This window comes from Malus domestica, chromosome 08 (assembly GCF_042453785.1).
Source record: "Malus domestica chromosome 08, GDT2T_hap1".
NCBI classification, from domain to species: Eukaryota; Viridiplantae; Streptophyta; class Magnoliopsida; order Rosales; family Rosaceae; genus Malus; species Malus domestica.
Window position 1 is genome coordinate 30,935,550 of NC_091668.1, and position 12,339 is coordinate 30,947,888.

At 36.6% G+C, this 12,339-nt stretch overlaps 1 protein-coding gene and 1 pseudogene across 2 annotated transcripts; one reads left to right on the forward strand and one right to left on the reverse strand.

Annotated features, from left to right (window-relative positions):
* Window positions 1–1,000: 1,000 nt before the first annotated feature.
* Window positions 1,001–11,959, reverse strand: LOC103421433 (uncharacterized). 2 transcript variants are annotated; one of them, XM_029107462.2, is made up of 16 exons: window positions 11,086–11,959; window positions 10,819–10,952; window positions 10,670–10,727; window positions 9,786–10,001; window positions 8,987–9,262; window positions 7,863–7,997; window positions 7,648–7,773; window positions 6,659–6,700; window positions 6,451–6,558; window positions 5,777–5,919; window positions 5,549–5,672; window positions 4,496–4,570; window positions 3,325–3,678; window positions 3,150–3,242; window positions 2,210–2,339; window positions 1,001–1,497 (listed from the first exon to the last, which is right to left on the reverse strand). In XM_029107462.2, exons 1-16 carry the CDS (start codon window positions 11,305–11,307, stop codon window positions 1,256–1,258), a joined length of 2,478 nt encoding a protein of 825 aa, XP_028963295.2. In that variant the 5' UTR covers window positions 11,308–11,959; the 3' UTR covers window positions 1,001–1,255. The 2 variants fall into 2 exon arrangements, with proteins under 2 accessions (XP_028963295.2, XP_028963297.2); XM_029107464.2 differs by having other exon boundaries at window positions 2,210–2,314; window positions 11,086–11,475.
* LOC103442050 (peptide-N4-(N-acetyl-beta-glucosaminyl)asparagine amidase A-like) lies at window positions 11,377–12,333 on the forward strand (annotated as a pseudogene).
* Window positions 12,334–12,339: the final 6 nt, after the last annotated feature.

A 12,339-nucleotide genomic window follows, 5' to 3' on the forward strand; every position in this document is an offset into this window, starting at 1 on the left:
ATGAATGACTATATGTTATGAAGATGATTTTGAGATATATGTATTATGTTTGGAAAGAGTATATTCAATGTTTTGTACGTATATAGTGGTCACTGTTCTTCCTACGGGCGATGATACTTATATTGACCAACGGGTTGGGTGTTGTAGGAGCCTGCGGGCGATGATACTTATATTGACCTACGGGTTAGGTGTTGTAGGAGCCTATGAGCGATTGATACTAGTGAAGGAAGTGTTCTGAAGGAAGAGTTCTATATGCCTTCGAGCGATACTGATACCACTAGTTAGCACACTATACGATATATGTTTTATGAAAGTTTTTATGGCATTCTAGGGTTCTGGAAAACCTATCACATATTATACTATTAGTTTTCATAAAATTTTGGGGGTTAGTATGTTAATAACTGTTTCAATATATATATATCAACTTGATCCACTCATGTTTGTTTTGCGCACCCTCATGACTTAGAATCGAGGCGTACGATCCCGATGTCAAGACACTTCCGCTTCGGCATCTTCAAGTCCTGTCGGTATAGGACCTTTCTCTTTATTCATTCAATTTTGTATTATTTCTTTTTAGTATTTAAGATTAGTTGTATGCTCTGAACACGTTCCTCATTTGCATATTCATTATATTTACATTCATAACTTTTATTTGTTTTCATTATTTCTCATGCATCCTAACATGGCTCCGTCACCTTCAGGTGTCGACCAGCACGTACCTATTTTGGTATTTGGGAAAATATCAGGGTCGGGCGTGTCATGGATAATCTTCCATTACACTTGCATCTAAATCATAGCTTGTCCTCAAAATAATGGACTCTTATTAAGGCTTGTACACATAATCCACCATTAAGTGCGATGCTATTTTTCTAGCGGTATTTTGATTTATATTCAGTCAACTCACCATATTTAAAAAAAAAATCCCCAAATTATAATAAGTATCAAGGGAAATGCTACTCATTTACCAGTCGGACATAGACAGCCAAATAAAGACGGGGAATAAAACAAATGGCTGGAATTACCGGCAATCATCTCATGAACAGATGCATTAGGAAAATTAAACCTCAATTACGTTCTGTAACAGGTAACAGATTCAATTTATACCTACTTCAGCAAAAGAGGGCTGTCAACCCAAAGCATGGCCGAGGTTGGCGATTCTGAATACAGGTATTTGATTTGCCATATTTGTGTTGTGTCCAAATAAAGAAAGTTGCTAGTACTTTGCAGTAAAGTTACAGAACCCAGTAAGAAGGCCCTAACCTTTGCGGAACATGTTTCTGAACTCATCATTGGATTTTGGCTTTTCATCATCCTGTTCCTCAGTTTTTGGTTTATTCGTACTATGACCAAGTGCAAGGATATTCCTGGGAGTTGCAAATGTGTTCTTACCCCTCAGCTGTACATTATTGCTTCCTCGGTTATAGGTAGACTGCTGTGCTTGACGTGCCCTAGGCGCATTGGAGGCCTCAGCAGAATTATTAGACTCGGCTCCCCTGGCTGCACCAGTTAGAGTGAAAGTATTCAGCATCAGATAAAAGAAATTTTTTAATTCAGACAAAATTTCAAAGAACATATATGCCCAATACAAAGGGCTTGTGTATATTGAAGTGCAGAAATTTGGAAAACCATTTCTTGAATGCAGAAAGATCCATCTCTAGTAATATAATATCCACGTTCAAAAGGAGGGGATATTGTCTTTAAGTCTTCCTTTTTTCCCTCCATGAGAGCCTTTTTACCTCCGTTAGGTTTTAGACTTCAACTTATTTTTACGCTCTGTTGAATATTTCTTGTCTATGTACTGGTTTTCAGTTTGCACCCGGTTTTGAACAAGTTTCACTTATCCACCGATTCACTCCTTGAGCCAGGTTCTAGACTTCTAGTAGATAAGCAAACAATAAATAAAATCAAAAGCAACACATTTGATATTCTCAGTTTTTCAGCAAGGTTTTAGACTTCAATTCTCCTTCCAACAGAGTATGGTGCAAATTTAGATTTGAGACTTGGTCACAAAATCAGTGGGAGCTGGTACATTCAAACCGTGCCAGATTTGATGATAACTAGAATAATAGTACATAATAAAATTTGAGCACATACCTAATTTTATTATACACCATTGGATCATACATGGTATATTCCATATGGTATCAATTTGATTTAGATTCCGCATGTGAACACAAAATTAATTTAAAACAAACCCAATTTGGCGTACCATGTTCCTTCTTCCCATGCTTTGGATCTGATCGTGCAATGCTCAGCTTCTTCCCAAGGAGCACCTGCTTATTTTTTGCAACAGCTGCAACGAGGTGGCCATCATCTGAGAAATCCACATATGCCAGTCCCTTCACAAGTTAACAGGATGAGAAACAAAGTATAATAAAGTCCGCTACTTGATGTAAAAAAAGGTATAGATACATGTAATTTTTACTTCTGATTTATGCACTATTTCCGATAAATTAACTCTTATACTGACAGAGAAGATCAAATTCATTTCATATACATGTATGATAACTCCAGGATTTATAGATAAAAAATCTGGATGCTTTTCACAATGGTCTCAGTGACAGATAACTTTTACATTCAGCTAATGATGATACATCATTGATTTTTAAACAAGAAACTTCTAAACCTGCCACCAGGCATAAATTATACCAGTATTCCCCCTTATATATTGAGTTGCAACATTCAGATTAGATAAACAGCACAACTGTAGCACAAAAGACATAATTTGGTCTTTTTATTCTAGAGTCAAACTAGTTCCATCATCAATAAAAAAGAACAGAAACTTTCTTCGGATACAGCACATAATTTTGTGCCAGTAGTATTTTATCTCAGTCTTACTTTCTGTACTGAGGAAATTATGACTCTAAAGTGTCCCAAATACCCCTAAATCATCAAAGAGAGTTGCCAGAATTTCCAGCAACATGGCTTCAACTTCAAGATCTATCTTTTATGCCTCTAAACCATTAACATAGTCAAGCTTCAACCTATGTACGAGTACTAAAATCCCACCTAGAACCAAACCATTAACATCTGGACATTAGCCAATCCTAAAAGACAACGTGCAATATCAGACAGATTGTTAAACTAAAAAGGTTTGCACACAATATAAAGAAACACCGGTAAACTGAGAGAGAGAGAGAGAGAGAGACCCTTGACTTTCCAGTGAACTTGTCATGTAGTATTCTTATTGCAACCACTCCCCCAACATCACTGAAGAATTGACGCAAATGTTCATCATTTGCCTGCAAAACACGAACAGTTTATAAGATCACGGCTGTGCATAAAAGAAGAGAATGAGAAGGGATTTAGGGGTTGCGTACTTGCCTTAAGGTTAATATTTGAAACAAAAACAGTGCACTGGTCGGCATATACTTTTCTTTTCTCTGGACCACGCTTTTTGATCTGTTGCTCATTTTCTATATCTGGTTGGTCACCCGTGGCCTTGGTCTTTTCCACTTTAGTTTGTTCAACTGAGTTCATCACCTCAGAATCCTTCCCATGTGCTTTCTTAGGCTTTTGAGCTGCATCTTTTTGCCTCTTTGCTGGATGTTGTTCATTAGGTACGTCAGAAACTTGCTTTCTCTTGTCACGAGCATTCTTCTTCAAAGGATTCTCTTCTGTCAATTTGGATTCTTGTTGTGACTTAAATAATTCTAGCTCTTCCAGACGAGGAGTGACCTAAAAAGCAAGCAGAAGTCAACAAGCGAACTTCAATCTGTTGGAGTGATGAGCACTTTTTTTTTTGCAGGCTATAGAATGAATACACAAGCTGATACAACAAGGTTTAGCAGAAAATCTGTGCAGGTGCCATAGTATTACCAACTTCTTCAGAATATAGATTGACAAAAGAAAAATGACTTAGCCTAGATGATCAAGGCAAAGCATACCTATACTTAAAGTCTTAAACTGAGCAAATTAGGATAACTTTTAACACTTAAAACTGGCTCCCCCGGGTCTATATAAGATATTGTAAAACTAGTACTAGTACACTTGGTTTCCAGATTTTAAAATGATGAGTACTTTGATATTCATTAAGTGATAAAACTTCATTACCGTACCTAAACTGACAACATCACGCCAACCTTATAAGCACAACTATAGGTGGCTTTCGTATTACAGTTTTCTTTTGACAAACTTTCTGACTTTACGTTATTGTAAACTGCAATGTACCTAGAAATAAAGGCCAATACCTTCACATTCACATATTCTAAATGATTTCATATTCAATTCTGTCATTTTCATATGACGAGTAATTTATTATTTGTCAGGTGAATCTTCATTCACATTACCTACGCTGAGAACATTAGACAAATCTTATGAAGCACAATTCTCAGCATGGTGATACACTTTTTATTTTGACTGTTAATTTTTCTGTAACCCAGAAATGAAGGAACATGAAGTAGAAAAGTAGAAACTACCTTCACATTCACATATTCTAATGATTTCAAATTTCATACAACGTTCAATTGGTAAGTGCAAAAGAGAGGAAATGTACCTTCTGTACTGCATGGTCAAAATCATCCAACGAACCAAACTCCCTCTCAAAACGTAACCACGAGTGGCAGATGTCCTGAATTATTCTGTATTTTAGGAAAGGAAGGCACCATCTAATCCCCAATGTATTATGTAGTATGTACAAGCGAATAAACTACTATTAATAAGAAACAAACCAAATTTTCGCAAGAAACTACAAGTACACTATATGGGTCAGTATGAACACAGAATGAAAACGGCTACTATCAAATTTCAAGACACGAGGCCTTTTAGGAAAAAAGGCAAGTTTCCCGCAGTGATATGGTTTATAATTTGTTGAAAAGAAAGCTAGATAATACGCCAAATTACTGAAGAAAGCTTTACTTCAAATAATTTTTACAACTAAGTTTTTAACTTTTTAATTCCTATAAGTAACTTTCAACTTTGTCATTTAATTGTTGCTGTTATATCCTTTTTCAGAAACATAAGTGCTGATCACATCAAAATTGAAACCGTAACATCAAAATTCACCTGGGTTTTAAAACCCCAAGAGGCTTCTGATAATTTCTATAGCACATTGTGGCTAGGAACGATGGGAGAATGTTGATAATTTGATAAACAATAGGCTGAAGAAATCTGTAACCAAATACTCATCTATAGAAATGTTCTCTTGGTCACCAGTGACCAAGAAAAACATGGTCACCCACCATTGTATTTGATATCAAGGGTGGATTAAATGGATGTGCTTAACATCAACTCCAAGGGTGGATGACCATGAATCCTTGGTCAGTGACCAAGGGAACAGGACTACTCATTTAATCTAATCTTGCTACCTGCTATGACAAACAAGATATTATACTTGATTCTTCTGTGCTCAATATGTGAACAGGAATATGGAATAGGACAGAGTGTATCACACAGATCAGAAGCCAAAAACTAGGCAAAACACAAACTACTGAATGAATAAACAAAGTCGTACAAAATTTGAGGGAGAAACAGCCCAGGCATGGGAGAGAGGCCAAGTGGTCAAAAACAAGTTTCATTCAAGAATATAGATGAGGAAAGTACATCCTACCTCTGAACCAGTTCCGAGAAATCTTTTACTGTAACATCTCCTATATAGGGCCCGAGCTTCATTAACATGACCCAATTCAGTTTCCATTGCTATATAACCTTGCCAGGCTTCCAGCATTGAACCACTAACAGAACAATAAAAAATAAGCATTATACAAATGAAAACCGAAATAACAATAAGCATACCAATATAACAACCCAAATTCACAAATTCCAGAAATGACCAGACCAGAGCTTAAGTAAAGTCTCCCAGACTCCACGAGCTGCAAGTTGGTCCTTATGCAGGTTTAGCTCTAAACGGGCCCAATAAGCATGCAAACGTAGCAAGCCATCCGTATTCTTCAGGTATGCTGACAAGTAATCTGATGCATTCTGAAGGTATAAATTGTCAGAAATTTCATGTGTACGAACAATACATTATTTCTCTTAAATGGACAATACATTCTTATGAGATAAATGGACAATGCATTCTTTCCATGAAACGGAAAAAGCCTGCAAAACCTTAGCAGAATCCTAACAGCACGGGTTATTTTCCCTGGACACAACCAATGTGATTGCTAACCCTTGAATGTACAGAGAAAATAGGCTTGCCATTTTCTTTTTCTTGTGAGGAACATACTGATCATTTTAGTAGGACTTCAATTGATCCAAACATGGCTATGCATGTATTTGTACAACTATATAGCACCTAACATTTTCTTTTCAACTTTTGGATATGCAAACAACGACGTACACCTGTAATCCCACCCTACCCACCCTGACCAAACCTCACTTAATTCAGAAGACCAAGAGACGCATACTGTCTAATTGCAATTTAGTAATTGTATAAGTTTAACCTAGTTTTCCTCATAACTTCACCCCAAATGACTTACGTGTTTATATAAGTGAAAGATAATAACAAACCTGAAAGGTTTCCCTGATTAATGAATACTCCAACCCATGTTCTCCTTCAATGGCGCATGAGATTCTTCTTCTTAAGCTATCTACGCGTGTGAGGTACAAATCTAGGTACTAAAGAAAAGAAGTTCAATAAACAAAGATATTCAAAAAACAGTGTCACATATTTAGACGCAAAGACAGAAAGCCAAATTGATTATAAGAATACATGTACCTCATCAAGGGTTAAAGTGCATAGCAGAGACTTCTCAAATACCTGAGAATGAGCAACAATTTAGCTGGTGAACTACACATTTTTCAAGAAATTATAATGGAATTGGGCCACTATATAATTCCCAACACAATTTCTATTGGTTCTTTTTACGATTATTCACTTTTGGTTTGGTAAAGGCATCCACTGGAGTCGTATTGAAAATTGAGTCTTCATTGGAGAATATTCTGGCTGAAACTAGAGGCTAAGTCTAGTGAGAAGCAAAGCCCAATGGTAAGTTACCTGTTTGCTCTACAGTTTGATGTACTATCCTTAACACTTCAAACATGTCAAGGGTATAATTTTTGGCTTTTCTTTAAAATCAAAGCCCAATAGTGTCATTCATCCCTCACTGTAAACCAAAACCCTCGCCCTCCTTTTTCTTACAAGAAACTACACATATATCATATTAAGGGAAATTTTGAACATAAAAGGCACTTACATAAAAGCAACATCAGGAATACCAAATTAAAACTTTATGAACAATAACAAAAACAAACATTGCCAAGATTCATATTTTCTCATTGAAATAGTACTTCCTAGAATCTCAGAAGAAGGGGGAAAATGGATAGTAGAAAACACCATGAAGCCCAAATGAACGGAGAAAAATTACTTAAGACAGAATTGATTCAGGACACAGGTTCACATATTTAGAATTAACGGTCCAGTCAGTAAACCAACTAATATAAAACAAGCATGTTGGCATACTCCAAGTAACTCTTCAATACTAGTTCTTTCTTTCTCTTACAACATATTCTTTAAAATTACTAAATATGTGAAGCGTGTCTTGAAGAGAAAATTGAAGCCTTGCATGTGAAAGATGTATTTCTCTCTGACGCAGCTTAATAACCAAGTCAAAAGCAAGTATTCCAAAAAGAAATTAATCAAACAAATTAGAAATAGAGGTCAATACCAAAAGCTCCTGCCAAACAAAATTGAAATTTAAAACATACAGAGGCAATCTCTTTCTCAGAAGCATGACCACGCTCCAAGGAAAGCATATATCGGACCCAAAGCTCTCCAACAGAGGGGCAATTCATTACAGCCCTGGAATAAACGTTGGTTATAACATTGCCAACCTGAAAAGGTTAAAAAATAATTACTTAAACAACACAGGGTTGCCATTAGAACAGAAAATACGTAATAAGAGATAAAAAGGGATAAAAACCTTCAATGTTGTGTCCAAATAGTGAGTATAATCAAGCCAGAGATAACTGGATATAGGAAAGTCAGTAATAGCACGTTCATACAACATCTGAACCCGGGCTGGGTCTCCGGAAGACTGTTCAAATTTCAAGTAGTTCTGCAGAATAGAATAAATTATTCTTTCCAGAAACTGAAGATTTACACATTAAGTAAATAAACTAACAGGAGGATCATAATGACAAACAATACGAATGAAAGTAGAAAGGAGGTAGAAAAGACAAACCATAAGTTCAAACAAGACAATGGTGCGAGCATATGTAAAGGCAAACCAGTGAATAAAAAGGATAATAGAAGCTTCAGGTTTGTTCACATGCAAATCCTATCGTTCATTACTGAGCAACAATGGGATTGTGCACTATTATCCACCCTACTCTCAGATTTGGAAATCAAAAGCTCCTCCGAAGGTTAAAATACTTGTATGGCTTGTGGCCACTGGGAGTCTCAACACTTGCGACAAAATTCAAAGGAGAAACCCTCTGATGTGTTTATCCCCACATTGGTGTAGTTTATGTAAAGCTAAGGAGGAGAGTGTAAATCACATCTTTCTTCATTGCTCCTACTCGATCCAACTATGGTGGAAACTGTTTCAGGAGGTTAAAGTAAGTTGGGTCATTCCTAAAGGGTGTTTTGAGCTACTAAGCACCAATTTTAAGGCACTTGGAAAAGGGAAAAAATCCAAAGCTTTGTGGGGTTGCCTGGTATCGGCAATTTTTTGGAATATATGGCTGGAACGCAACAGAAGGATTTTTGAAGACTATACTGGAGTGGGGGCAGAAGTACTTTGGGGGAGAGTAAAATATTGGGCATCTTTTTGGGCTTCGGTTACTAAAGAGTTTTAATAATTGCTCTCTATCTCAAATACTGTGGGATTTGTTAGCAGCAGTTAAGTGAGCTAAGTCTAGAATTGGCTACTGTAGCCAAATCCTATTGGGATTTTCCTTTCTAATTTGTTGGTGGACTTCTTATCCACTTCTATGTTTTTCACTATTCTTTAATAAAATTGTTTCTTCTCAAAAAAAAAAATTTCAAATTCAAACATAATTTGTTCTACAGTTCTACTAAGTACTAGTTCCAAATTATACATACCATGAAATTTTGAAGTCTTTCCGAGTCCGACATATCCTGCCGACAAATCTGTTCCTCAAGATGAACGCGAGCATCATACATTTCCAATGCCTTTTTATATGCCGAGGCAACCTGGAATGAAATTCCATCCAGGTCACTGGAGCCAGCATCAAGAATGTTTCCTTGTTCCACTTCCCATGCCTTGTAATCCAAAAGTGTTGACCTCATGTTAACATGGGGGACTGACAACTGACGGTGGAATAAAGAGCGGATACGCTGAATTTGCTTTTCTCTTGCCTGCAGTGTAAGAAGAATTTCTTGAATGTAGATCTAAAAAATAATTTAAATATCTAAAAGCAGCATATAATTATCCCAAAAACAATTATTCTAATATCATATGAATACCTAACGTAAATTGTTGGGCATTCAGATCAACATATAATTTAAAACTCTTACAGGCTTTTAGTTATTCTCTTACAGGTTTTTACAGCAGAGATGGCTTAACTCATAACCAAAATTAGATACCGATCTGCATATTTACAGTTGTATGGCTTACCTTGTAATAACCATTAGTTTAGTCATAGTATTACTATTGACAAGTAAATTTGAATTGAGCTATAAGAAATAGCATAATAAAAGAAAAGGGTTAGACTGAAATGTTGACCAATGAGAAGAGAAAAGTCAAAGATGGAGTTCAACATTTGATTGTCAATCTCATTCTCTTTTATTCTTATAACAGGAAACATAAACTTGTATAGAAAATCAAAGATGTACTACAAGAAAAGACGGCCAAGAGGTCCATCAATATACCACTACAAACCTGATTGTCTTTCTCATCGATAGTATGAAATATAGCAAGCTCAAATGACCGGTAGGCTTCCCATAGTTTATTGCCTTCAGAAACATGCAAACCAGCTGCAGTAAGAGCACGTTCAAATAGATCTCTTGCCTTCGAAATACCAGCAGGTGAACATTCTTTTATTGAGGGATCATTCTCTTTAACAAAATCTAAGTAGTCGTGCCAAAGAGAGATGGACTGCAATTTAAGGTTACAAAGTTAAAAGTCTATTCCCGCAATTCTTTGATCATTAACAACAGAAAAACATGTATAGCGATCAAGAATCTCTATGTTTGGTAAAGTTACAAAGTCTTTGTTATACATTCTATCGTGAATAGGAATACAAAAGAAAAACTCGAAAGGAAAGCTTTAACATTACATCAAATCTTAACGGGACTAGATTCTGCGCTAGCTCACTCAATGAACAATCTCTAGACTAAAGTAACCCAAAGAACAATTTCTAGAACTACAATGGTGATGTTTCATTACAAGTTTCGAGGTAGCTATGTTCTCGCACGACCAGAACATAAACAACCTAAGTTCATCCAACTATAGAGAAGGGTTATAAAACCTAGATCACTTGGAACTGAACACGTCCATTTAGAGAATGAAAACCCTCTTACACAAAAGTTAGAACAAGTTATATGCATATGATACAGCAAAATTGCTGATATGGCATTATGCTGTTATAACTGAAAGTTTGGATGCCATTCAACTCAAAATCATAGTTAAGTTTGTTTATTTTGCTTCTCATTTTCACTTTTTGCCATAAGCTGTCCATAAGTATAACATAAATATGGCATGGCATATAAAAAATAAAAAAAAATTAAATTGCACGTTTTCTGGAACAAAGAAGCATAACCAACCAGATATTCAAAGACTCCTCGCTCGTAAAGCTTTTCAATAGCCAAAAAAGCATCAGACCTGCAAATTGGACAAAATTGATTGTTCTTAAATAATATACGATTAAATAAGCCGCCGAAAAAGGAGAGCGTTGGTAACGAAAAGAGAGTACCCAGTGGAAAGAGAAGCATCGTCCTTAGCCCAATCCTGCCACATAGAAGGGGTTAACGGAAACAGTTGGTTCATAGCTTCCCTTGCTTGCCTTAGCTTTTCAATGTCAGCCATTTGCCTCAGAATCTTTATGTACTGAAGTCACAAAAAGAATTCAAATTTAGGTTTTCCTCGGCAACCACACAGACGGTATTCGAACAACAATGCATAACCCACTAAAAAAATTAAAAAAAAAGGAGAGAGGATATTGGCAAAGGTGAATACTTACTTGGACATGAGTATCGTAGTTGGCAGGATTGGTGGAGAGCTCGGCTTCTAGGGTTTGGAGTTGGAGGTTTTGGTGGGCTTGGTCGTCGCCATCCTCAGAGCCAGAATCGGAGTCGGAATAGGAATCGGAGGAGCCAAGGTCTTGGTCAGGGAGGTCCGGCATGGATTGGTCGTCATTGTTGCCTTGTTCAGAAGTAAGGGGGTTTAGGGTTTCTTCTTCCATCTGTGATCTCTATTCGAACTGGAATTGGAATAGGAATTCTCTCTCTCTTGCACTGAGACTGAAACCAAAATGGAAGCCTTTACTTTTGTGCGCGGGGACGGAAGTTTACCTTTTTCATTTTCTGGTGCGAGGGATGGAATTTTACGAGTAATATTATACTTCCTATCCATGTTTTATAGCACATTTTATGTATCTTCTTATGTCACATTTGATGTAAACAACCACATCTTTCAAATTAATTTAAATTTAATTTAACTAATTATAAAAAATAAAATAAAAACTGGAATTAAATGATGATTGTCATATGAGGTATCTACTCCTTCCTTCCCCGTTCAATCCTTCTTCTTCTCCCATTCCTTCTTCCACGCCGGTTCTTTCACGCTTTTTTTTTTCACCTCAATTTTTTCACGTTAGTGTGGACTACCAATGATGGGATTTTCGGGGTTTGGCTCGGCAGCGTTGAGCTTCTCAGGAGCTGCACGGCTGAGCCAACGCGAAATGGGATTGTTTGGGAATATTAGCATCCATTTTTACCTTGTTGAGAAGAATTTGAAATATAACTATGAGCAAAATTTGGGAAATTTAGATTCTGGGTACAATTATTGGGCAGATTTGATCTTGCCCATTTCGAGAAATTTGTCTTTGAATGATGGGTTGTGGTTTGAAATCCAGAATTCGACCGATACACAGTTGAAGGAATTTAAGATTCCACATAATGCTTATAGGGCTGTGTTGGAGGTATATGTTTCATTTCATGAGAATGATGAGTTTTGGTATTCAAATGCTCCGAATGGGTACATTGCTGCAAACAATCTTAGTGGTACTCCTGGAAAGGGGCCTTTTAGGGAAGTTGTGGTGAGTTTAGATGGTAAGGTTGTTGGTGCAATCCAGCCTTTTACTGTGATTTTCATTGGAGGGTTCAATCCCCTCCTGTGGAGTCCAATTACTGAGATTGGCTCGTACAATCTTCCTTCTTATGATATTGAAATCACGTTCTTTTTAGGGAAGATATTGTTAGTCTTATAAGGATAT

Coding starts and splice junctions, on each gene's coding strand:
- LOC103421433 (XM_029107462.2), bottom strand. CDS start 11,307: ATGGAAGAAGAAACCCTAAACCCCCTTACTTCTGAACAAGGCAACAAT. Junction 10,002..10,669: donor GAGGAGTCTTTGAATATCTG/GTTGGTTATGCT, acceptor CTTAAATTGCAG/TCCATCTCTCTTTGGCACGA. Junction 7,998..8,986: donor AAAGACTTCAAAATTTCATG/GTATGTATAATT, acceptor TCTATTCTGCAG/AACTACTTGAAATTTGAACA.